Source organism: Lichenostomus cassidix, chromosome 8 (genome assembly GCF_008360975.1).
Source record: "Lichenostomus cassidix isolate B80296 chromosome 8, HeHo_3.0, whole genome shotgun sequence".
Taxonomy (NCBI): domain Eukaryota; kingdom Metazoa; phylum Chordata; class Aves; order Passeriformes; family Meliphagidae; genus Lichenostomus; species Lichenostomus cassidix.
In genome coordinates, this window is record NC_139489.1 from 831,428 (window position 1) to 857,848 (window position 26,421).

The following is a 26,421-nucleotide window of genomic DNA, read 5'->3' on the forward strand; positions in this document are numbered from 1 at the left end:
GCAGGTCCAGCCCGATGATGTCATCACTCCAGAAACATCAACTTTCTCCCAGTTTGCCCTCAATGCAGGGATGCAAATATCCCAAGTGATGCCAGTGAGTTCCCCTCAGTGCTGATGGTCCTGCACTCCTTCTCTCCTCCTGCATCCCATTTTTAACCTCAGCCCCTGCCAAAGCCCAGAGGCTCAGGTGACCCACGAGCTTCTCCAGCTCCTCAGAGCTCTCTGGCAGGGAGGAAAGCTCCCAAAGTGTCACCTGATGGAACAGTTCCTCATGGATAGTGACAATTCCCCATCAATTGCACCCTGGGGATGAGGAGGGAGGGCAACACCCAGCTGCTGTTTGGGTTTCCAGGAAGATTTTCTTCCCTTTCCATCCTGGTTTTTCATCTCCTCAGTTCTGCCTCAATCAAAAGTCCCAGACTCACTGACTTTTGGGCAGAGCCTGACAGGTCCCTCCTGCCCCACCACTGTCACCGTGTCCCAGCTCCCAGCTGGACTCTTTGTCACCATCCCTGTGGCCTACTTGGGAGGTGACCTAAAAACCCCCTGTGTGGCACCACGGCTGTGACTCATCCCTCCTCTCCACCCCACAATTAAAGGCTCCAGAAATGGAGATCAGCTTTGTCTGGGAATACATCAAGTGGCACTCGAGAGGACTTGGTAAAACCAGAGGGAAAAAAAAATATACACTGGGAATTCTAAAGGGAAAATATTCAAAGCTGTGCAGCTCCACCATTTATGAAAGAGAAGGAGCTCTGTCCTTAAAACTGTTCCTTCTTTCTATAGTCCCGAGTTTTGAAAAACTAGGGAATAAAAATAACTTTATTTCAGGGTTATCTGTGCCATGCTTTGATTCACACACCATCGCTGCAGTTGGATTCCAACAGACCCTTCTGTGCCCAAACCTGCAGAGCCCTTTCAGGGAACATATCCAGCTTTCCTGGGAGATTTGCTGAAGGAATTCCATGATTTTCAACCTCACCTTAGCCAGGCCCACAGCAGGGAGGAGGTTGTTCATAGGAGCTTCCCAGGGGAAATCCATGGAAGAGCAGTGGTGAAGCCCAGCTGAGAGACTTGTTCTGCAGGAGCAGAGTTTAGGGATGGCCTGGCATCCCCATTTTCCAGTATTCCAGCCTGCTCTTTGCTGCCCTTGGTCTCCCTGTCTCCACTGGAACCACTGAGAGAGGACAGGAATTGGGGATTTCAGTTCCACAGCTCCAGCCTTGCCCTTCCCAGCTCCTGCCTTGGGGGATTTGTCCCCCTGGGAAGATTCCCACCTGCCCTGTGCTCCTGCAGCTCCCCCTGGCACATCCCTGTTCCTCCCTGGCACATCCCTGTTCCTCCCAGACACATCCCTGTTCCTCCCTGGCACATCCCTGTTCCTCCCAGGCACATCCCTGTGTTTCTCCCTGGCACATCCCTGTTCCTCCCAGGCACATCCCTGTGTTTCTCCCACTCCACACTTGCCTTCACAGGGAAGAAAGCTCTGCATTTTGTACATAAGGACTCGACTCTTCCAGGGGTTTTCCAGGCCCTTTGTGCCCTTCAAAATCTTGATGTTTTTCAGGATTTTCAGGAAGGGAACGAACTCTCTGTTTCAACAAAAAATTCCCATCTTATGTTACTGTGAGTTTTCTGGGAGATGAATTTCCATGTCCTGTCCCAGCTGACATTGGACGTCCCCATGTCACCTCTGAGATCAGAATTACTGGGTTGGGTTGGGAGGGACCTTAAATCCGACCCAGTGCCACCCCTGCCATGGCAGGGACACCTCCCACTGTCCCAGGTTGCTCCAATTGTCCAGCCTGGCCTTGGGCACTGCCAGGGATCCAGGGGCACCACAGCTTCTCTGGGCAGCACCGAACCAGGGGGTGACTGCTTTGAGCACTGCAAAAATGTTGGTGGAGCAGAAGGTTTCTGCGCCTAATTCCAGTTCCCACTTGGAGATGAAGAAAGAGGGAGAGGCTGGGAGCATTCCGGCATTCCGACATTCCTCCGTCAGCACCAAGGAGAGCAGATTCAGCCGAGCCGCGGGGTTATCCCTGTGGAGCAGCACTGGAGAGCTCCCTGCCGCCATAAACCCTCCCGCGGTCCTTCCAGCTCCTAGAAATGCTTCCCTTCTGTGCTGCCAGGCAGATCCCAGTGCTGGGAGAGCCGGGAGATGCCGTGACCCACACAGAGCTGTGGAGCCACCGTGTCACTGTGTCACCGTGTCACCACCACGCCAGCGTCAGGCCTGCCCAGAGCTGCGGGTGGCCCAGGGAAGCCAGGGTGGCCAGGAATGGGACACGGTGGCACCGGGGCTGGGATTGGCTGCCTTTGGGAACAAAGATTGGGATCCAAGGAGCTGAGCAGCTCAGGACTTGCTGCTGTCACGGTCTGAGGAGCACCAGGAGAAGCTGCAGGAGCCCAGACTGTGGGCAGTGCTGCGGTGAGAGGTGTCCCTGCCCATGGCGGGGGGGACTGGGTGAGCTTTAAAGTCAACCCAAGCCAACCCATTCCGTGTTTCCGTGAACCCCTGGAGGGTCGCCAGGATCGCTCCAGGTCACACACAAACACAGGGCGGGGTGGCAGCGGGGTGGGACATCCACGTGTGTGTCCTGCTCTGTCCCGCAGCGGGTGATGCTCCCGGGGATGGAGGACAGGCAGGAGATCCCGGAGATTCAGGATAGCCTCACCCGCGGGCACAATGCCCCTGCCAGGTGTCCCCATCACCCCAGCGGTTTTAGCCCTTGGCCCGTGAGCCCCCAGGCCCGTAGGGGACACTGAGCTGTCACCGTCACTGCCCGCGCCGCTCCGGGAGGCTGCGAGCCCCTTGCCGGTGCCAGCTCCGCGCCTTGGCCCGAGCGCGGCCGATGGCTCCCGCCTTGGGCAAGGAGGGGTGAGCGGGCGGGGAGCGGGGCTGGGGCCACGGCCTGGGGCAGGGGGATGCTCCGGGGATGCTCCGGGATGCTCCGGGGATGCTCCGCTCGCGGGGTGCCCCGTCGGGACGGGGATGGGCGGCACCGCCTGCGCGCAGCGCTCCGCACCGCTCCGCACCACAGCGCTCCGCTCCGCATCCCGCACCGCATCCCCCGCTCCGCATCCCCCGCTCCGCATCCCCCGCTCCGCATCCCCCGCTCCGCACCGCCCCGCGGCGGGGGCGCGGCCGCGTCCCGCCCCCCCGCACCGCCCCTGCGCCGCCGCGGAGCTCAGCGCGGGCGCGCAGCGGGACCGGACCCGCCCCGCCGCCGCCGCCGCCGCCGCTTTGTGTCTGGGCGCCGCCCGCGGAGGCGGAGCGGGCCCGGCCCTGGGCTCCGCGGCGCGGCGGGGCGGGCGGCGGGACAGCCGCGGGCAGCCCCCGGCGGCGCCCGCGCAGCCCCCGCACCGCGGCTCGGCCGCGCATGGACGCGCGCTCCCGCCTGCACCGTGAGTAGCGCGCTCGGGGCGGGAGGGGCGCGCAGCCCCCGGGGATGCCCGGGCCGCCCACGCCGCCGGGAGCGGGGAGGGAGCGCGGGTGGCTCCGCCGAGGACAAAGGAGCGCTCGCTGCGCGCAGCCCGGGCACGCTCGGCGCGGAGCCGCCGCCCCCGCGCAGCGCCCGCGGCGCGGTGACAGCTCGGGTGACAGCTCGGGTGACAGCTCGGGTGACGGCTCGGTGACAGCTCGGGAGCGATTTCCCGGGAACCTGCCTGCGACGAGGGTCGGGCTCGGCGCGGCTCCTGGAAAATTCTGCGCCCTTTGCGGCGCCCGTGCCGGCCCGGCGATGCGCGGGGATGCGCGGGGAGGTGCGGAGGAGCTCCCTCCGCGCAGGGACAGCCCGGTCCCGCGTGGCTCCGTGTCCCCCGGGCAGCCCCAGCCCGTCTGTCCCTCCCGCGGCAGGCCGAGGGGGCTGCGGTTGGGAGCTCGGGGTTTGGGGAGCTGCGGGCCGAGGGAAGCTGCTCATCCCCGCGCCGGGATTTGGGAGAAGCCGGGCAGGGTTGGGCCGCGGGGCTCGGAGCCTGCGCGCCCCTTGTCCCCATCTCCGAGCTGCTGCCGCGGGGACCGAGCTGGCTTTGCTCGTTTTTTGGGAGGCTGGACCGGGGAGGGTCACGGACACGAGAGCCCTGCTGGAAGTTCCTTGGCTTTGGGGAACCAGAAACGATCCGATGGATGTTTTCTGCCGTGCCCCTCACTCCATCTAAATCCCTTCATTTTCCTCCCGTCCATCCGTGATTTCCAGCTAAAAACTCCGGCCACGTGCCGTTGCTTGGTGCCTTTAACCTCAGGTGTTCCGGGCGGGAATAATCCTCAGGAACAGCTAAAATCCAAAGCGTTCCCCTCCTCATTCCATGACAAGAGAAGTGACTTAATCCGGTGGGTTTTGCTGTTCCGCATCTGCTCGCTCAGCTCCTCACGGAGGAGGGAGGGAGGGAGGGAGGGATGGAGGGAGGAGGGATGGATGCTCGCCATGGCAACCTCCCGCCGCAGATTGCAGCCACTTCGGGGAAGTAGCAGGACTTGGGAAAGAGAAAAAAAAAAAAAAATCAGGAGCAGCTGATCTCCAAAGCGGCACTGCCGGGGATGAGCTGTGCCTCCCGGAGAGTGTGACCTCTTTTTGGGGATGTTCTTGCCGCCTGGGCTCGGAGGTGTGGGTGTGGAGAGGGAAGGGGCCTCGCAGGAGGTCACGGAGCTCTTTTCCGCAGTGAAAGGAGGGCTCTGCATTTTCCGAACGGCGTTAATTGCTGTGGCTATCGCAGAGCTGCCTTCATTCCGTGATTTCGTAATTAAAGAGCTCGTGTTGTGTTAGCTTGGCGTCCCTGGGAACTCAAACCTCGGCCTGCATGCCTTCTGTGAAACTTTTCCTCGGATAAAGCAGCATTTTTATTTTTTAATTACCTCACGGAGGAGGAGCTTCGCGCTTCTGTTCCACAGCTGATGTGAAATCCTCAGAAAAGGGGAGTTACATGGCACTGATTTTCGCAGTTGCTGGAGTAACAGAACCCTTCCCGAGCGCCTGGTGGATCCGAGGAGCTGCAGCTCAGGAGCAAACGCTGCGGAGAGCCGGGCTGGAGGCTCTGGAATCCCTGGGAAAGCAGAATGCTGCCTGCCCAGCAGCACATTCCCACTCCCTGGGCCTGCAGGGATTTGTCAGTGCTTCCCAAAAAATGCATTAAAAATTGGTTAAAGTTTAAAATCTCGCGAAAATTATTTTAAGAGGAAGCTTGGCCATTGTCTCTGGAATCTTTCAAGGCAGCAGCACCATAGAGCCCCCAAAGTTCCAATTAATGAGGAATTAATCACCCCCAAGGTCTTTGCATCTGGCCAAGGCTTTGCTGGGAGCGTTGATCCTAAAGTCCAGAGATCCCAAACCCAGCAGGACAGGGAAATCCATCCCAGGGGAGCAGGGCTGAACCCACCCGGGAGCAGGGAGCGGGCAGGACAGGCTGGGGCTGGGTGGGGACTGTGTGGGGACATTCCTAGGGACATTCCCTGTGGTCACTGAGCTCTGCACCAACACCACCCCTGGTGCTGCCATGGCCTTGGCCCACCTGGGAGAGGCCTGGGGTCAGGGCTGGCAGCCTGATGGGCAGCAGGGCTCTCCAGGGCTTCAGAAATGGGGAATCCAATCCTCCTGGGCATTCAGGGAATTTTATCCTCGTGGAATTGCCCCTGCCCTGCCCTGCCCTGCCCTGCTCCAGCCCTGGAGCTGCTCAGCCATGCTCCAGGGCAGCCCATCCTGGGTGTCCCCACTCGGGAAGGGTCTGGGGACCTTCTGGGAGCAGCTGGAGGAGGAACTGCTCCCCTTCAGGGTGTGAATCCATCACCAGCCCCGGGAAAATCCGCCAGGACACAGCTCGGGGCAGAAAGCCACCCCAGCACCCTGCGAGGTGTCCCAGACCATCCAGGGCCACCCGAGAATCCCAGCGAAGGATTTTTTGGCTCCTCGATGTGGCACCGAGCCCTATTTAAAGATTTCCAAGAGCCACGATGTGTCCTTGGTTTTCATCGCGGCTCCCTCTAATTTTAGCGTGGTTTCCGTAGGCTTTCGTTTGCAGATTGCATCAAATCCTAGGACAAGGCTTGCAGAACTCGAGCCTTTTTTTTTTTTTTTTTTTTTTTCCCTGGGAATGCAGCAATTTGTCGAGAGCAGAGAAATCCTCCGTGTTTGGCTGGGCAGAGCCGCCCCTCCCGGTGCGAGCTGCGGAGAAGTTGGGGAAGAGAGGAAGGTGGAGGGATGAGGAGGGATGGCTGGCAGGAGCTGGGCATGAGGCTGGAGAGGTCTGAGAGCCCCCGCGAGAGGCTGCTGCTGGCAGCGCTGGAGCCAAATGCAGAATTAGGGAGAGAAAGGAGCCCGAAATCCCGGCGCTGTGCGGAGGGGGAGCGAATGCCGCGTTAATGGATCAGGTTCTGGCGAATAAAGAAGAAAAGAAGCTGTAAGCTCGGGAAGGCTCTTGTTCATTGTGAGGAGGAGAACATTCCTCATCCTTTAGCTCCCTCGGATCCGGAGTGAATGACTTTAGAGCTGCAGGAGTTTAAGCTCGTCGGAGGAAAACGCTGGGCTTTTTGGTTGGTTTTTTATCTTTTTCTTTTTTTTTTTCCCCAAATATTTTACTGGGGAAAAAGACTTGGAAAGAAGAGTTGGAGAGAAGCAAACCCGCAGAGGACAAATTTAACCTTTTCTAGGCTAGGAGCCGGCGGCCAGCGGGCAGAAATAATCTGAATTTGGGGAAGGAGGGTTTATCCAGCCCCGGCAGTCGGGATTTAGGGAGCAGCCGGTGGGACTGGGAGTGCCGAGCACATTCCCATGGCTGGGAATCCAGCGCTGGGCTCCGCGTCACGTGAATTGGCAGGCAGCGCTCCTTCCCCGAGGATGCTGGAGATGTGAAGACGTCCTTGGGAATCTTCGCCGCTCCGAGTTGGATGCTCGCGAGCTCGGATTGAAACAAAGCAACCGGCCGGGGGAATAAAATCCGGGATTAGGGAGGCTCCGGACAGCCGTGGGAGCTCGGGAATTGTCCCCGTGGGACAGGGACAGCATCCATCCATCTGCTCCCTGCCCGGCGGCTCCCGGCGCGGAGCTTCCAGCAGGATTTAAAGCTTCGCTCGCTCCGATCGGCCCTGGATTGTTCCACAGCCGCTGAGCTCACAGCACCGCGCGGCCGCCACTTCTTTTTTTTTTTTTTTTTTTGGTCGCTTTGAATTTTTTTTCGCTGCGGTGGCCTGAGGGAAGCCCGCGAAGGAAGGGATGGCATGGCACGGGCAAGGCGGAATTCCCGAGTTCCCTCCGCGAGGAACGCGCCGGGGCAGTGGATTTACCCCTCCGATGAACTACGGCAGGAGCCGCGAGCGGGGCAGGCGGAGGCGCCTGGTGTCCCTGCTGCAGAACCCATCGCTGCTCTGCAGAGGTGCTGCCCGGGGACACTGCTGGCCGGGGGGACACTGCTGGCATGGGGGACACTGCTGGCCGGGGGGACACTGCTGGCGTGGGGGACACAGCCTGAGGGGACCGGGGGGCTGCGGTGGGGGGACAGCTCTGGGCACGGCAGGTAGCCTGGTGGCTTTGGGGGACAGATCTTGGTGGCTTTGTGGTGACAGATCTTGGCGGCTTTGGAGGAAAAAGGTCTTGGTGGCTTTGGGGGGGACAGACCCTGGTGGCTTGGAGGTGACAGATGTTGGTGGCTTTGGAAAAAAGAGATCTTGGTGGCTTTGGGGTGACAGACCCTGGTGGTTTCAGGGAAGAGAGATCTTGGTGGCTTTGGAGGAGACAGATCTTGGTGGCTTTGTGGTGACAGACCCTGGTGGCTTTGTGGTGACAGATCCTGGTGGCTTTGGGGAATCCAGATCTTGGTGGCTTACAATGAGACAAATCTTGGTGGCTTTGGGGTGACAGACCCTGGTGGCTTTGGGGGAATAAACCCAGGCTGGAGCAGAGGAGCTGCTGCCAGGAGGGGACAGAGCTCTGGGGACCTTAGTGGCTTTGGGGGCCCAGGAGCCGAGCTGTGGCTGCCAGGAGCTCTGTGTCCAGCTCTTCCCAGGCTGAAGGAATCCCTGTCATTCCCTGTGCCATTCCCTAGCTTTATCTCCAGGATATAAAATCAGCTCCATCCAGCCACCTCCGCAAGTTCTGTTTCCAACACCACCTCCCATCTTCCCTTCTCTGCTGCCCTTCTCAGTGCTGCATTTTGACCTTTGGAGAGTCTTTGAGAGGTTCCTCAGCCCTGGGAGGTGTCTGGGAGAGGTTTTTGTCCCTCTGCTGCTGCCAGGAGGACAGCTGGACAGCCTGGGACACGTTGGGATGGGGATGGAGCTGTGCTGGGAAGGGATGAGGCTGGGAAGAGCCACTCACCCCACTGGGTGCTGCTGGGCAGTTTGGCTTCAGAATTCCCATTAAAATCAGGAGCTGGACTGTGATGATCCCCCCAGCTCAGGATGCTCTGATTCCATCCCCCTGAAGGCGTTGGAATCTCGTTGCACTTGGGTTTTGCCCCAGGTATTCGCCATCCCCACCTCGAGGCAGCTCTGCCTGTTGTTCCAAGAAATATTCCTACATTTTCCAGCCTGAGCTCTAAATTGGTGGCTTTCAGCAGTTCCCTAATTATGTGAGACATTTTTTGTACTTAACAAATGGCTCTGATTCCTGCCAGCACTTCAGCCCGGTGTTCCAGGCCCGTGGGTGTCAGGGAACAGAACATATTTCTGTGTCTGTGAATATGATCCCACACGTTGTCTTAAGTGGGAAAATGTTCACAGCCCTTATATGGAGAGGGAATTTTTTTCCCCCCCTAAATCCATCAGCGCTTTCTCCTGCAGTGCTAACGCAGTTTTGATCTTGCTGGTGCTCTCCAGGCTGGATTGGAAACCCAAAATATGCCATGGGCTTCCTTCTTTTCCTGGCAAAGTGTGGCGTGACCTGCTCTGCCCTCAAACCATCCAGGAATTGGGTCTGGAGGTGGGGAATGCTTCCCACCCCTGCAGAGCTGCCAAGTGGAGATACCTGGGAGCAGCCAGATGCTTTTTCCCCTGGAATTGTCCATCCCTCCTTGGCCCTGGCTGGGAATCCAACCCTCAGCCACGCTGCAGCCTCCTGGCCGTGCTGGCAGCTGGGAATTGGGGAAAATCTGGGATGTGCCATGGCAGGGTGACGTGTCCCCAGCAGTGCTCTGCTCCCCACTGCAGTGCCAGGGGGATTTTGCTGTGTCACACAGGAATTTGGGGAATTGAGGAGTTCTGGGGGCACTTGGTGATGTCCTGAGGAAACACTGGTGAAAGGCTCTTGAAAAAAGGCTTAGGAGTTCCTTAGGCTGATGGAAAAATGGAATTTCCTCCCAATGGATTTTGCCCAGGAATACTCATGGCTGCACGAGGTATTCCTGCCCAGTGGCTTCACCCCCAAATCCTTTGGGGTTTTGTGATGCTCCATGAGGTATTCCTGCCCATTGGCTTCACCCCCAAATCCTTTGGGGTTTTGTGGTGCTCCATGAGGTATTCCTGCCCATTGGCTTCACCCCCAAATCCTTTGGGGTTTGTGATGCACACGGAGGAGCAGGAGTGGAGTGACCCATGCTGGTTCCTGGGAAAGCTGAGGCTGGAGGGCAGGATGGACAGGCTGCAGCAGCCGTGGTCACTCAGGGTGGGGATGTGAAGGTGCTGCAGGGCTTTTCTCAGGATTTTTTTCCTGCTGAAGCCACTTCTCAGATTTTCCTGCAGGGAAAGAGGAGGCCTGGAGCACATCAGCTTTCCAGCCTGGGCACAGAAAATCCCAAACCCAAGGATTTTTGTGCATTTCCAGGGCTGTCCTCATCTCCATCCTGCCAGGGAAAGACACTCTTTTCCCGGGATGTCATTGCTGCTGTGCTGGATGAACATTCCCAGCTGTGATGACAACCATGTGGGAATTGGACAAGTGAACAGTGGAGCTCCAGGAGCTGCCAGGCTGAGGCCTCTCCTCAGTGCTGCTAACCTAGGGGACAAATCCAGCCTGGATTCCTTCCTTGTCCAAGACATCCTGGCTTTGGAGAGGTGGCTTTGGAGAAATCTCATCCCTGAGGTCACTCTGTACCCATGGGGACAGCTGGGAAAATCCACACATAAAGGAGTTGTGTCGTTTGTTTGCTTCCTCGGTTTTCCTTTGATGCAACTGCTTTTGTGGGATGTACAGACTAGGATGGCAGTAAGGAGGCAGCAGAGTGGAATTCCAGGGAATTTTGGAGTCTCCATCCCTGGAGGTGTCCAGGGAATGCTTGAATGTGGCACTCAGAGCTCTGGGCTGGGGACAAGGTGGGGATTTGGCACAGCTGGGACTCGATGGTCCTGGAGGGCTTTTCCTGAATAATTCTGGGATTCTGTTTGTCAGGACTTCCATCCCCTCAGTGCAGTTCCCAGAGCTGGAATTTCATCCATAGGTTTGGTGAAGGCATGGAAAACCTCCTCAGTGTCAGATCAGCCTGGGACTGGGGGAAGTTTAATTCCTGCTGCTGGATTTGATCCCAGCTGGTCACTCAGCATTCCCAGGAGAGCTGGGATTGGGCTCTGATCCCAAATCCGTTGGTTTTCCCTGGAGATGGTGGCCAGCAGCTCCTGATCCATCTTTTCCAGACCACCTGGGAATTGTCCCTCCTGCTTCCCAAAGCTCATCCCTTTCCCAAACTGCCCTATTTAGTGACTTTTCCCAGAGAATTCCCAACCTTTTCCCATCCTTCCTGAGCACTTCCCAAACCTGGCATGTCCTCCCCTTTTACTCCAGTGAGTTTTAGAGCTTTAGGGCAGCTCTGAGAGACCCTGAAGCCAAAGGAAATGTAGGAAATGTGTCCTTTCCTGAAATCCTTGGTGCTTTTCCTCTCCATGACTCCCTAACTTTGGCAGTGTGGGCTGAACAGCAGGAAAGACACACCTGGGATCAGCAGAGATAAAAGATTCACAGAATACAAAGAATTTATTCCTAATAAATGCATCCCTAGATTTCAATTCCTTTCAGGAGGGATGTTCAGAGTTGAGAGGAGAGAAAAAAGAGACAATTTTGTTTCTAAGGAGCTGATGAGGCTGGATCTGAAATCATCTCCCGAAATTACCTCCATCCTCTTCCTCTTTCTCCTTGGCAACACAAAACTTGGCTGTGGCTTTCTTTGGAGTTAAGACCAAGTGCTTTAAAACTGAATTTAAACCACGTTATTGAGCCTTAAAACCAGTTTTTGGGCTGTCAGGTATAAATGTATATAAAATATATATAAAAATAGAGGTTTGTAGCAATACAGGCATAAAAATAGAATTCACCCTGATCCTAGAGATTGCTCCAGGAGAGGACCTGGAAACTTCCAGCAAGGAAAATACGAAGGATTAGGGAGTTTGGTGATTTTCCAAACCTCCAGGGCTTCTCTTTCACCTCCTGGGGCTTCCTGGTTCCCTCAGAAGGATGGACAGAGGGATAGTTTGTGCTGGAACTGGGTGAGGGATGGATGGATGGATTGGATGGATGGATGGATGGATGGATGGATGGATGGATGATGGAGGAATCCATGGATGGATGGAGGAATCCATGGATGGATGGAGGAATCCATGGATGGATAGACGGATGGATGGATGGAGGGATGGATGATGGATGGATAGATGGAGGAATCCATGGATGGATGGATGGATGGATGGATGGAGGAATCCATGGATGGTTGGATGGATGGATGGATGGATGGATGGATGGAGGGATGGATGATGGATGGAGGAATCCATGGATGGATGGATGGATGGATGAATCCATGGATGGATGGATGGAGGAATCCATGGAAGGATGGATGGGGATGGATGGATGGATGGATGGATAGATGGATAGATGGAGGAATCCATAGATGGATGGATGGATGGATCTGTGGATCCATGGATGGATGGATGGATGGATGGAGGAATCCATGGATGGTTGGATGGATGGATGGAGGAATCCATGGATGGATGGATGGATGGATCCCCTGCTGGCACAGGCAATGTGTGAGTTCAGGAAGGGTCAGGATCCTCTCCAGGATTTGGGGAGAGGCTGGCAGGGAAGGCAGGGATGCCCTGGAGCAGTGTTGAGGCTCTCAGCAGGCGATGGTGAGGTCAAGTGAGATCTCAAGTTCCTCTGGGATTCTCCATCATTCCCTAGGGATGAGCTTTGGGAGGAGGAGCTGCAGAGGTGGCTCCTGCCTGCTCACCTTCACTTGGAGATTTTTCTTTATCACATTTCCCCAGAATTTCTGAAACAACTCCATAAAAAAAAAGAGATATTTTCAGACACAAAGGATTTTTCCAGACCTGCTCTGTGCCTCTTCAGTCTCATGGGAAAACTGGCTCGTCCGTCAGGTTTTAGGTACTGAAATTGCTTTTCCCAGTTTGTGATTGCTTCCCTGATAAATATTTTCTGGGAATAGTTTGGAATGGAAAGGACCTTAAAGCCCATCCAATGCCACCCCAGTGCTGGACCTTTTGGGAGCCCTTGAGTGAATCAACTGCTCTGTTGAGAAACTCATCCGTGTTTGTCTTAAAAAAAGCTTCCAAAATTTCCTCTGGAGCAGCTACAACTCAGCTCATTAAAATAGGAATTAAAATGGGGGGTTGAGATTGGAGTAAAACTAAAATAAATAGGAAATAACGCAAATAAATCTTGAAATAGAACTAAAACGCAGAGCCATGGCTGCTGCCACCATTTAACTGCAGCTACAACACGAGCACTTCTTAATTAAGGAGTGGAAAAAGCTAATTAGCAAACTGCATCACGGCATTGTTGTGGAGATGAAGGCTTTGTTATTAAAGTTGCTTTGGAGGAAGCATGCCAGGAAAGAAATCCAGGTTTCCTGGAAGATCTGGGATGATTTTGTAATTGATTTCCTGGAGCAGGGCTTTTTTATTTGATGAGATTTCGGCTGCTTGTGTGTTTGGGATTTATTTGTCAACGAGAGGAGCCAAAGCCAGGTTTGTTTGGAGTGACTCTGAGGTCCCTGGGATGGTTTAGTTGGTGAAGTGTGGTGGAGATAAAGGAATTTGAGCTGTGGTTAGTTCTGCACAGCTAAATTGGGAATTAGGGATGGAAATAGAGGAGCTTTGGAGGTTTGGGTTAAATTATATTTGATAGAACCCCAGACTATGCTGAGCTGGAAGGGACCCAGCATTGGTGGCTTTTCCAGACCTCCAGGGCTTCACTTTCACCTCCTGGGGCTTCCTGGATCCTGGAAGGGATCCTTGAGTCCAACTCCTATCTCTGGGCAGGACATCCCCAGAAACACAAGTGGGGATCCCAAAAAGGGGGAAAACACCCCAAAAACCTGTGGAATCCAAGCCAGATTCTGTGATTTGGCACCAATGTCATGCAACACAGGTGAAAGTTAAAATGCCTTCATTTTAAACAGGTTCAGACAATTTTGTGATCATTTTAGTCGATGTGGAGCACCTGGAGGAGCTGAAAATGCAAAGCATTTTTTTTTTCTAGGAATGCTTATGGATTTTTTCCATAAGGATCAGGGATCAGCCTGGATCTGTCCCTGTCTGGAGCAACGAGAGCATCCTGCTGTCCCTCAGAGTGACAAAGTCTGGTCCCCGGGGTGAGCTGGGCAGTGCTGGTGGCTCGGTGCCTCTGGGCAGGAGAGGATCCATCCTGTTTCCCTTTCCCCCTGCTCGGGAGGCAGATTGCTCCCTGTTCCCGAGCCAGGCTCCTGCTGCTCGGATTTGCAGCTCCATTTCACCTGGGACAGAGCCTGGAGCAGCCCCGGGGGATGCTGGAGCAGCAGAGCTTCGTGGAGGAGATAATCAGCAATTTCTGGAGGTGATTAAGGAGAGGTGGTGAATCCCAGCAGAGTCCTGGGCTGGTTTTGCAGGTTTTGATGGATTGGCTGAGTGTTTTCAGGAGAATTTCCGTGCTGGGAGCAGCAGGCAGAGCGTTCAGTCCAGGAATCTCAGGGTCTCTGGAAGGTGAGCAGTCCCTGTGCCAGCTGCTGCACAAATCCTGCAACTTTGACCTTCACGGGGGTTTTTGTGCTTTTTCCTCCTGTTTGATTGGTGCAGCATTTGATAATGGAATTGGGGGCAGAAGTTGTGGCAGAGAACAAATACTGGGATTTCTCTTCCACGTGTTCTCCATCTCCCGTGAAGTTGTGTGTCTGACAGTTGGATTCCTTCCTTTGACCTTTTGGTGGAGCAGATTTCATGGAATCCTGGAATGGTTTGGGTTGGGAGGGACCTTAAAACTCATCCCATTCCACCCCTGCCCTGGCAGAGACACCTTCCACCATCCCATGTTGCTCCAACCTGGCCTTGCACTGAATATTTGAAATATTTTAGGAATCAGAGCCTGTGTGCCTTCAACAGCTGGGGTTTGGAATTTGGTGGGGCTTGGTTTGGGGTTTTTTTTTTTGTTTTGGAATGTTAATTGGCATCACCAGGCTCTTTCCTAAAAAAATTATTTTGGATTTTTCCCCTTCCAGTTTGGTCAGAATGAGCTTTGATTTTTGTGAGATGAATGTGTGTTTGGACTCGATGGTTTGGGTGAGGATTTTGTTCTCCTGGGGAAGGGATGATGCTGCAGGGGGAGGATTAAACCCAGGGCTGGGTGTTTGATGGATCCTGAGGCTTTTCACCCTAAAATGCTGTTTGTACCTCCTAGTTTTACCCTGGAAAAAAAGGAGGCTCAGGGGGAACCTTGTGGCTCTGCACAACTCCTGACAGGAGGGGACAGCCAGGGGGGATTTGGGATTTTGGAACAGGGACAGGAAGAGAGGGAACAACCTCAGGCTGGGCTGGGAGAGGCTCAGGGTGTACAGCAGCAGGAATTCCCTCATGGAAAAGTGGTGGAAGTGCCTGGGGAAGTGTTGGAGTCCCCATTCCTGGAGGGGTTTCACAGCCCTGTAGGTGTGTCACTGATGGTCCATTCTCCATTTCCACCATGGATTTGGGATGAATTCCAACATTTGCCAGTGTAAGAATTCCAGCAATTCCAGAAAAAACCCTCAGGTGCTGTCACTGTCCCCGAAAGCCTTTGCTCCATTCCTTGTGATGATTTCCAGCCTTGCTTCCAGTTTCACAGGTTTTAAAAATACCCTTCCCAGTTTTGGTAGGAGGAAGTTTTCCCGCAGGAAAAGCGAAATCGCCATAAAAGGCTTGTTATTAAACCTTACTAGCTCGGTGCTTTTAATTTAACTGGTTACATCAGAGCAGTGTGAATCCATTAAACTTCCTATTCTTACATGTGGGATCTATTTTAGCTGACGAATCTCCAAGAAAAAGGTTGGAGATGCGTCAGCAGCTCCTGGGGCTCTCTGGGAGGGAAAAATGGGAAGGGAAGGGAAGGGAAGGGAAGGGAAGGGAAGGGAAGGGAAGGGAAGGGAAGGGAAGGGAAGGGAAGGGAAGGGAAGGGAAGGGAAGGGAAGGGAAGGGAAGGGAAGGGAGCAGTTCCTGTGTCCTTCATCTGCTGGACAAAAGGGACAGAACTTCAGCCTGGGGGGGCATGGAACATCCTGGAATGTTCTCATTCCCTTTCCAGCTCTCTGGATGGAATTATCCTGAGTATGGTTGGGGTTCATGAGGACCCTCAGCCCCTCTGAGCTCCCTGCAGTGCTCGATTTTGGCTGCTCTGGCTGTCCTCAGTCTCTGCCCTTGCAGTGTGGGTTTGCTGCCCACAGCTCCCATTGCAGCTTCCCTGGCAGATTTATTTGGAACAAATTCCCTTTGCAGTAGCTCAGCTGTGCCAAAGGGATTTTTGGGGTTTATCCAGTGCAGGAGGATGTCTCTGTGGGGTTGGTGCTCCTGAGGGTCTGGGGAATCCCCCTGTCCCTTCCCAGGGGATGTGGCACCTGCTGGGGACAGGGCCAGCTCAGGGTGTGCTCTGCGCTTTTTATTCCATTTTTATTCCAAGTGTCTTAATATGCCAATATCCCAAACAAATATTGGTTCCTGCTGTCCCCAAATCCCCCTGAAGCACAATCCCAAGGGCAGCTGGGGCTCCTCCCTTTGGCTTTCTGTGAGGCCTTGAGTTTCAATTTCAATTTTGTTTGGGTTGGGAGGAACCTTAAAGCTCATCCAGTGCCACCCCTGCCCTGGCAGGGACACCTTCCACCATCCCAGGCTGCTCCAACCTGGCCTTGGACACTGCCAGGGATCCAGGGGCACCACAGCTTCTTGGGAATTCCATTCCAGGGCCTCAAACCCTCCCAGGAACAATTCCTTCCCAAAATCCCATCCATCCCTGCCCTCTGGCACTGGGAAGCCATTCTGTCCTGTCCCTGATTTCCAGTCCCTTGCACAGGAGTTATTCCCTGCCTGAAGCCTTTGGGGAAGAGTTGAAGTAACAAAATCCCAGAGCTCTTCCCTGGACTAGGCCCTGCTCAGGCTGTCTGTCGCTGTTGAGCCACTAGCAGAGTAAGAAGGCCCAGGTTCAAAATGTGGCATTCAGAAGAAGATTTTATTCTTTAATTCCATCTTATATAGACTTTTCAAAGCTCACCCAGATTGGTCAGTTCGAAGCTTCCCCCTAGGCCTGACTGGCCAGGCCTGAACTGTCCACATCCCGAGAAACTGTTTTTAATAACATCCAAACTTTGTCTTTGTTTATAAAACACAGGAAGAAGAGAGAAAAGAATTCCCATGGGAAAGGTCTGTGCTAGCCACAGCTGTGGATCTCCCCATTCCCAATTCAGCTCCTTCCCCAAACTTTTCCATGGTGAATTCCAAGATCTTTTCTGTAACTCCCTGAGCTGTGAGCTGCAATCCTGCAATCCCTCATCCCAGCAATGCTCTGCAGCCCCGCAGGCACACGTGGATTGGCACTAATGTCATTAAGCTGCTGTAATTCTCCCCAAATAATGTTGTGAGCTGCTGATTCCCTTGCACTGGGCAGGATCAGTGTCAGCCTGCCAGGCCTGTGACTATTTTCCCCATTATCCCATTTTCCCTGTTAATTTGGTGCAGCAGCTGCCTGCTCCCTCCTAATTCCCTCGGCCAGGGAGGTGAAATTTGTCACCATTTTTGTCACAAAAGTGTGATTTTAGCTGTGCCTGCGGCCAGCTGAGATGGTCCTGGAGCACAAAGGCTCTGGTGAGTTACAGACAAAATCCCACAGGTTTTTGGGAAAATGTTGCTATACAAAGTAGGGATCTGCAGAGAACATTGGCCTGGACTGTCCTGGTGGTACTTGCTGAAATAAACCCCAGAAATTCCCAGAAATTCTCATTAATCCAATGTTAGGCCCATCTATGGAGGCATCAATCTATTCACTGCTCCAGTAATTCAGACCAGTAATTTTATTCCTGGCATTCTTCCCAAAATCCTGGCAGTGATCAACAAGCACCCTTTTGCCCTGAGCTTTTCCAAATCCTGTTTGGGAAGCAGAGAAATTCCTGTAAAATGTGGGAAAACTGCTCTTATCTGGGGTGGAATCAGTGCCAGAGTGGCTTCTGTGTGTTCTTCATGTGTGCTTTTCCAGGGATGATTTAAGACCCCATAAATCAGGATACACACCCAGGCAGTAAAAAGGGACAATATCTCATGGCACCACAGAAAAAAAGTGACATTATTCACAAATTGAGACAGGCAGTGTCACCCTGTTTGCTTATTTACAGGAGAAATAATTCACCCAAACTCAGCAGTCCAGGAAGGGGAGCTGCCACTTGAGGCTGGGGATCTTTGGCAATTTAGCCATCAGGAAAATACTGAAATACAGGAAAATACTGAAATACAGAAATAGAATTTTATCTGACTCTAAATAAGTCTGGAACGAAGTGATTTTTGGGGGTTGCTGGTGCACCTTGCACTGGGGGAAACTCACTCTCCCTCATCTCCTGAGCCACTGGCAGATCTGCAGAATCAGGAAATCTATTTTAGGGAAGGCAGAAAAATCCCCAGTGCTGCTCAGGGACTCTGGAAATGTCTCCTCGTCCACCAGGATGGGATTTGCTGCCTTTCCCTGGATATCTGGTGGGAATCTGAAGGAAAGTGATGCAGAACTGCTGCTCTGGGTTAATTTAATTTAATTTCAAACTCTCTCTCATGTCAGTCGCTGCTGTTCAGGAAAACCTTTCAGGTACAGGGCAGAAATCCCTCTGAATTCCAGGCTGTGCTTTCCCATTCCGTGTGGAAAGTGTCTGTGAAGGAGCAGGGGTTGGAAGTTTATTAAATTCTGTGTCCAGAGGTTTTTCTCATGGCATTTCCGTGCTCTGAGAGCCTCGTGGTGCTGAGGGCAGCAGGACAGGGCTGGAACTCTGGGGAAATGTCCTAATGAAGGGCTGAGCTCGGAATGGAACCTCAGGGAGGCTGCAGGGAAAGGGAAATGAGTTCATTTCACCTCTGTGTTTGTAACTGCCCAGCTGAGAATGAGGGGAGGGAGAAACCCAGGCTCAGGCTGCACAGGAGGGAAATTAGTCCTTTCCTGCATGAGGTTGGAAATCAGGCTGATTGCTGGCATTCCATGGCATAGGGGAGAGCAGAGATTCCTCGAGGAAGCAAAGCAGGACAGAAAATAAAGGATTATTTCCTCATCCCTTCACCCAAAGAGGAGCCAACCCAGCAGCCCTGGAGGGAGGGCTGAGCCCCTCATTCCCCAGTCCCTGGGGGAGATAATTGGATAACCACAGATAAATATTGTGGTTCAATCCCATATATAATGCCAACTCGTCTGGTTTATTTGGATCCTTTTAGGCTTTGGTTCTCCCGCCTTTTGCTGCTCAGCTGTGCTTCAGTGAGCTTTATTCCAGCTGACTGCACGACCTGAGGTTGAGGTGGAATTCTGAGCCATCAGAGCTCCGTCTGGGATCCTCAGGTGGTGGATTTTTCTGGGCACTGAGGTGTGAGGAAGAGCTGGGAATTCCCTCCTGGATGGCCTCTGGCAGGAGGCCCAGCTGGGAAGTGGTGCAGAAGACAAACTTTTTGTTTGGATATTTCTCATTTAAACCGTGGAATTCCCAGCTTCCCAGAGCTTCCAAACCTCACCTTTATTCACTGCCTTTTGTGCAGTTGTGTCACTGGGTTTGGAATATCCAGGCAGTCACAATCCTTTGGATTTTCTTCACAAGGTCCTGAAGTGGTGAGCAGGGATTTGAAAGTGATGGAGTTGGGACAGATCCATCCAGATCCCAGCAGGAGGAAAGGGAATTGCACAGAGCTGAGGAGCAGGAGGGGAATAGGAAAGTGATTTAGGATCAGGAATTGTGTCTCCATGAGGAAATTCCTGCTGCTGTCCAACCTGAGCCTCCCCTGGCCCAGCCTGAGGCTGTTCCCTCTCCTCCTGTCCCTTTTTACTTGGGAATGAACCAGCAGGATCTCCCCAGGTGAACTCCCAGGGGGCAAACCCTGGCTTCAGTGGGAAGCTGGGATGAGGTTTTCCCATGAAATCCTGGTTTTTAGAGTGACTGAGGCCAGCTAGGCCCAGGCTGGTCACCCATCCCTTCCATGGCATTCCCTGTCCTCCCTTTCCAAAGCAGGACATTTCCATCCCTGCCCTGGAGGTAAAGGACACTCAGAGCTTTGCTGGGAGAGTGAAGCAATTCCTCTCTTGGATTCAACCCAAAAATTCCACTCAATGGCTTGGGATGTATGTAAGGAGAATGTTGGGAAGGTGGAGTGAAATCCCTTGGGACAGGAACATCCCAGCCTGGAATTTTCCCTTTTCCAAAGTGCTCCAAACCTGTGATGGGAACAAACCAGGAGTTTATTATTTAATCTACATCTTTTCTTTCCCAGCTGTTGGATTTGATAAGCAAAGTTGTGTTGGATTCTTTCTGTCAGAGAAAATTGGTGAATGACAAAGAAATAAGGATTTGCCATGGCTGGGTTTAGTTTGGGGTGGAGGGAGAAGGGAGAAGGCAGGGAAGGAATTCCATGATTCCGTGTTGGAGGAGCTGAATGGAGCAGCTGGGAGTAGCTGAGGGATGTTTTGCATCAGTGAGTAAAAATTGGCTTGGCAGGGTTAGTATAATTCCCTCAAAAATTCCCTTAAAAAATTCCCTTTAAAACTTCCCTTAAAAATTCCCTCCAAAAGTCCCTCAGAAACCTGGAGTCCAGCAGGACACACAGGAATTCTCAGCTGGAAGTGCCAGGGGATGGACAAGTGCTGGGATTTTTGGGGTCTGGATTGGATTTTGGGATCCTTGTGGAGTCCTTCCCATTATCCTGTGGTGCTCTAACTCATTCCCAAGTGGAATTAACCCTACTGGAATTCCTCTGCTGGAAAAGCTCCCTGGGAGGATCCAGAGCTGACCAAGAGCTGAGGCTGCCACATCCCAAAAATCCAGTCTATCCCAGGATCCCAAAAATCCAGTCTCTCCTGAGATCCCAAAAATCCAATTCCTCCTGAGATCCCTAAAATCCAATCTCTCCCAGGATCCCTAAAATCCAGCCTGTCATGCTTCCTGGGGGCTGTGAGATCCATTTTTGATGGAATTTAAATATTTGACAGGGAAATTGCACCTGGAATTGTTTCTCACATGAAAATATCCCTGAGTGCAAAACAACCAGAAGGTGGGGAGTTTATATCCCAGAAAATTCCCAGCATTTCTGGGTGCAAATCAATAACGTGGAAGAAAATGGAAAAACACAGAATAGTTTTTGGGACAAATTTCTTTGCCTGCATTTTGTGGGATCTGAATGTCCTTTGTGACCTGAGAGCTGTTATCACCAGGGGCTAAAACCCTGCAAATAAACCCAAAGAAAGCAATTAAAAGGTTCATTCTGCTCCTAAAAATGTATTTTTTAAGTAATTCCCATTACTGTCATTTTGAGTTAGGGATGGAGGATGCACAAGAAAGGAAATTCAGAATGTGAAAAAAGACATTTTTACTATGAAAATGAATACAAAATTATTGATGTCTTTTAATTCTGAAGGGACTCAGCTACAAAAAATATTTTCCCAATGTTTCTTTGGTAAAAAGGTGGATTTTAAAAAATTATATCTAAATAAATAGATATAATTAGGTAACATGCAAGTGTATAAATATAAACAGATATTAATAAATACCTCCTGTACAAGCAGATAAATACACACATTTATAAATACAAACATGGACATATAAATAATATAAACACCCAAACCACACAGAAATTTAAATATGCAAACAAGCAAATACATCTTAATATATCCAACATGGGGATATTTACATAGGGAAACACACAATCATAAATAAAAATCCCAAATATAAATAGAGATATTTAAATATGGATAGGTAAATAAATAAATGCAGGTTTTTGGCTTAGGTTTTGTAGTTTGCTTTCTTTTCCAGCATTTCCCTAATTTCTGGGCAGGAATATCCCAGTGCCTGGCTGGACCATGATGGACACAGATTTGTTCTGTGGAGCAGGAATTGTCTCTGGGCGATTTAGTGTGAGGAAGGTGGGAAATGTCCCTGGGGGGTATTTAGGGTCCTTGCCAGGCTGGGATTCTGGGGTCCCTTTTTCCGTGGTTGGATTTGGGGTGGAATGGGTGAGGAGGGAAGCGTTGATGAGGGAATGGGGAATGCTGGGGGAGCAGCTGGGAGGGAGAATCCCTAAGGAAAATGTTCAGCCTGGATAGGAAGAATGTGGAATTATCACAGAACAGTGGAATGGTTTGGGTTGGGAAGGACCTTAAATCCCACCCAGTGCCACCCCTGCCATGGCAGGGACACCTTCACTGTCCCAGGGTGCTCCAACCTGGCCTTGGACACTGCCAGGGATCCAGGGATCCACAGTTTCTCTGGGAATTCTGTTCCAGGGCCTCAAACCCTCCCTTTCCTTCCTTATTTTCTTCCTCCCTTTCCTCCCTTCCAACAATTCCCTCCCCATCTCCCATCCATCCCTGCCCTCTTTCAGCTCGAAGCCATTCCCTGTGCCCTGGCACTGGGGCAAATTAAAACATCCATTCTTTGGCGTTTTCTTGGAATGCAGCTCAGCTCGAGGGTGAATCCATTCACTCCGAGGGAGGGCAGTCTGTTATCCCGGCAGGAGCTGTCCCTGAGGGTCCCCAAAGCCCCACAGCCCTGTCCCTGTGCCCTGCTCCGTGAGCCAGGGGGCTCTGGGAATGAATCCAGCCCTCCCTCGGTGGGCAAGGCAGGAATCCTTTCCTATGGAGATCAGGGAGTGCAGCAGCTGCTCCCAAGTGCCACATCCAGACACAGAACCCCCAAGGAATATGCACAGCACTGCTTTGGGATCCCACTGCAGCAGGGGGAGCTGAGCCCACAGCTGGGCTCTGTCTGCATGTCCTGCATGTTGGGATGAAGTGCCCAGGATGTCCTGCATGTTGGGATGAAGTGCTCGGGAAGTCCTGGATGTTGGGATCCAGTGCTTGGGATGTCCTGCATGTTGGGATGAAGTGCTTGGGATGTCCTGGATGTTGGGATCAAGTGCCCAGGAAGTCCTGGATGTTGGGATCAAGTGCTCAGGAAGCCCTGGATGTTGGGATCAAATGCTTCCCTCGTTGGGAATGGCTGGAGCTGTGACAGGGCAGGTTTAGGGTGGATTTTGGGAAAGGCTCTTCCCCAGAGGGTGTTGGGCACTGAACAGAATTCCCAGGGAATGGGAACATTCCCAAACCTGCCAGAGCTCCAGGAGGGTTTGGACAGCACTGCCAGGGGTGTACAGAGTGGGATTTTGGGATTGTCCTGTGCAGGGCAGGAGCTGGATCAATGATCCTGTGGGTCCTTCCAATCCAGGATATTCCATAATTCTGTGATCATTATTATATCAGAATATTCCATATTCTGTGATCTGTGCACACCAGAAATGGGACTCAGCATCCAGGGAGCCCCAGCTGCAGATCCAAAGCCCAATTCCCATCTCCAGACACTCCCCTGGATGATTTCTTTAGCCCAGGGAAGGGTTTGGTGGTGGGGAATGTTGGACTTGGAGTGGTGATTCCATGATGGATCAGCTGTGTGATCAGGAATGTCTGTGCAGGGGGGAAACATCTGTGCTCTGGGAAGGGGAGGATGGGATGGGATGAGATGGGATGGGATGGGATGGGATGGAGTGGAATGGAATGGGATGGGATAGAATGGAATGGAGTGGGATGGAATGGAATAGAATGGAATGGGATGGAATGGGATGGAATGGAATGGAGTGGAATGGAATGGGATGGAATGGGATGGGATGAGCAGGATGGAACAGGAAAGATTCCAGGGGGAATTCCACATCCTTGTCTGCCGGAAGAAATGTCCAGGAAGGAGGTGGAGGAGCAGGGATTCCTCACTGCTGCTGGAATACAGGCTGGGAGCAGCACTGGGATAATGAACAGGAGCTGGAGCACTGGAGCCTCTTTGATGCTCTCTAGTAAGAAATTAAAAACAAAAAAAAATTAAAAGAGAGGGGAAAAAAGACCAAAGGAATTTCCAGGCATGGCTCCAGGTCTGTATTCCCTCTCTCCTTCTGGGTTTCCTACAGACAACTGAATTTCCATGTTTTTAATGAGGTCACTGAGCACAGAACAAACCCTGAGAGGATCTGGGGGTGAAGGCAGAGAGAAACCTCATGTGTTGATCCACCAGTGCCAAACATCCTGGGAAACAGCTGGAATGTGGACATGCAGGGATTTGGGATTCTTTCCCAGAGCAGTGAGCTCAGCTGAGCTCATCCTTGGGTTTCTAAGTCGAGCACAAGAGGTGAAATTGTGGTTTCAGTGTGGTCAGTGCTGCAGAATTCCCTGAGAATTCCTTTGTGCATCTTTCCTGCAGTCAGTCCAGCAGCAGGCTGGAATTCCAGGGCTGGAATTCCAGGAATTCCTGCCCTGGAAATGTCCAAGGAGCACCCTGGGACAGTGGAAGGTGTCCCTGCCATGGCAGGGGTGGGATGGATGGGCACTGAATTCCCTCCCACCCCAACCATCCCATAATTCCAGCATCCTTGTTAAACTCTGTGCCAATGAACTGGCAGGAAAATCCTTCCTTCAAATTCCCTTTAGGAGAGACACCACAGTGGAATTGAAATGCTCAGAGCAGAATTACATTTACCCATTTAAAAGGTGGCATTAAAGGGATTTAATTAAGGTCCAGACTGAGCCCAGGGATGTTGATCTCCCAGGAGCAGAAATCCTGGTTTTCCCTGGCTGCAGGCGGTGGAATTCTGCTTTCCTTCCTGGAAAACTGAGGTCTGATGGAGCTCAGTGAGGATGCAGAGGGAGTCTGGGTGTTATTTAAGGGTGTCTGTGCACTTTTCCCAGTTTTTAGCAGCTTGGTAGCTCCTGAATGAACATCCAGGGATTGATTACCAAACTGGGCTTTGCCTTCTATCCATAAAACCCACGTTTAGTTCTCCTGAAAGGCATTTTTCCATGCAAGTTGGGAAATTAGGAATTTAACTCCCCTGTCTCCAGTGAGGAGAACATTTTCTGTGCAGGAGAATGTTTTTGGGTGTTTGTTCCACACAGTTTCATCCCAAAAGGTGATTTTATCCCGAGGTTTTTGGGGGTGTTTTTTCCACACAGTTTCATCCCAAAAGGTGATTTTATCCCAAGGTTTTGGGGTGTTTGTTCCATGCAGTTTCACCCCAAAAGGTGATTTTATCCCAAGGTTTTCGGGTAATTTTTCCACACCGTTTCATCCCAAGAAGTGATTTTATCCCGAGGTTTTTGGGTGTTTATTCCATGCAGGTTCATCCCAAAAGGTGATTTTATCCTGAGGTTTTTGAGTATTTTTTCCATGCAAGTTTCCATGCAAAAGGTGATTTTATCCTGAGGTTTTTGGGGTATTTTTTTCCACTCAAGTTCACCCCACAAACTGATTTTATCCCAAGGTTTTGGGGTCAGGCTGTTCCATGGTGGATCCATCCCTGGATCCCACAGCACCAGGCTGCCCTTGCATTTCTCCCTGCACTCCAGCTCAGGCAGAGAAACGATCTGCAAAGTGTGAGTAAGACATCCAAAAAGTGGGGGGAAAAAAATATATATTCCCTATTATTAGTAATGAGTTATGTAAGGAAGGCTTGGTTACGAAAGAACAGGACCCTGCCTGCCGGAGATCTGCTGCAGTTCCTGGTGCTCTCCAGTGAATCCCATCTGTGCTTCTCACTTGGGCAGCAGAAAACATTCCCTGGGTGCTTTGGAAATCCTGGGAATTTGCAGCTAGGGCTGGGAAGGACTCAGCAGCACAGGGAAACCAACCCTGCCCTGTGCTTTTCCTAAAGAAATCCCGTTCAGGGTTAGGAATTCAAAAATCCCTTCTGGAAAGGAAATATTTTTCCTTTGGAATATCTTTCCTGACAAAATTCCTGTTCCACGTGGGGAATGGAGGGTGACATTCCAGCTCTGCAGGAGGTGCCTGCTGGTGTTGGGTGTTCTGAGGATGCCGTTGGGATTCTGTGATCCCAACAGGAATTTGGGACATCCAGAGGGTGGATTTGACCTCAGTGATTGTGGCCTGGAGAAGTTTTTAAGTGGAAATCAGTGAAGTCCTTATGGGTTAACCAGGTGCTGGGTGAGATGGATGAAGAAAAAAGGGAATAAATATTCCTTAGACAACATTCAGGGATATTTATAGCCAAAATAGGCAGAACTCAGGATTTTATGGTTAAATACACCAAGAGCTCCTCAATCATTTATCCCACCTTCAGTGCACAAACTGCTTGTGCTGTTTGCCTGTTTTCATCCCTCTCCTCACAAAAACTTGAGGAAAAGCTGGAACTGTTCCCCTGGAGCTGAGGTCACTGGTGTGAGGCTGAATTCCTGATGCTGCATCTGCTCCTCTCTGCTGTCAGACACAGCAGCATCAATATCCATAATTAAGCAGGCTGAAGGATTTCCAGGATATCCACACATTTTTAATTGTTTATAAATTGGCTGGATGAAGCATTTAATTGATTTTTTTTTTTTTCCCAGGCTTGGTTCTGGAGAATGTGTTTTGCTGCTGATTTGTGTTGGTTTTGCTTTTGGTTTGTTTTTTGGTATTTTTTTTCAAGTTTGGGGTTTTTACAGCTGTCAGAGCAGCTCCTGAGCATAGAGGAAAAAAAGTCACTTCTTGTTTTCAGGTGTTGTTAGAGGAGATTTGAACATTCTGGGACTTGGTGTGGAACAGGGAGTTGTGGCAGCACATAATTCTGAAACTAAATAATTCCTAATTATCCCTCTTCCTGCTTTTATGAGGAAGAATCCCGAGCTGTGAAATGCTCAGATCTTTTGCAGCCTCGCTGGACTTTATTTCTTGGCCACCTCCATTTCCAGAGCCTCGCATCCAACCCATCATTAAACCCTGGGCTGCATTGTCCTCCCGAAAATGGGTCAGCCCGAGGTTGGAAGGGCAGCTTATTTCGGGCACTTCTTCCCTGTGAAGTGCTCCATTTCCCAGCTTTCCCCAGCTCCTTTGGCAGCTGGTTTTTGGGACGCAGAGGAGCACAATGCGCGCGCTGAGCTCACAATGGGAGCAGCCAAGGCACCCAGCCCCGAGCTGCCGGGCTCCTTTTCAAACGCTTTCAACCCTCCTCCTCCTCCCCAGCCCCAGAAATATGATTTAAAAGCCTTTCTGAGAGCTCTTTTGGCCGGGGGTGCTGCACAAAGCCCC

The 26,421-nt window shown here is 51.9% G+C and overlaps 1 protein-coding gene and 1 long non-coding RNA gene across 2 annotated transcripts in view; both read left to right on the forward strand.

The window, feature by feature from the left end:
- LOC146433583 (uncharacterized) overlaps nucleotides 1–26,421 on the forward strand; it is a 214,838-nt gene that overhangs the window by 129,397 nt on the left and 59,020 nt on the right. The gene's annotated exons all lie outside the window — the stretch shown is intronic.
- Nucleotides 6,135–26,421, forward strand: part of LRRC7 (leucine rich repeat containing 7) — a 79,307-nt gene continuing 59,020 nt past the window's right edge. Inside the window, exon 1 of the mRNA XM_085067296.1 lies at nucleotides 6,135–7,365. Within this exon, the coding sequence (XP_084923422.1) occupies nucleotides 7,206–7,365 (160 nt within the window). The 5' untranslated portion in view covers nucleotides 6,135–7,205. The remainder of the gene's footprint in view (nucleotides 7,366–26,421) is intronic.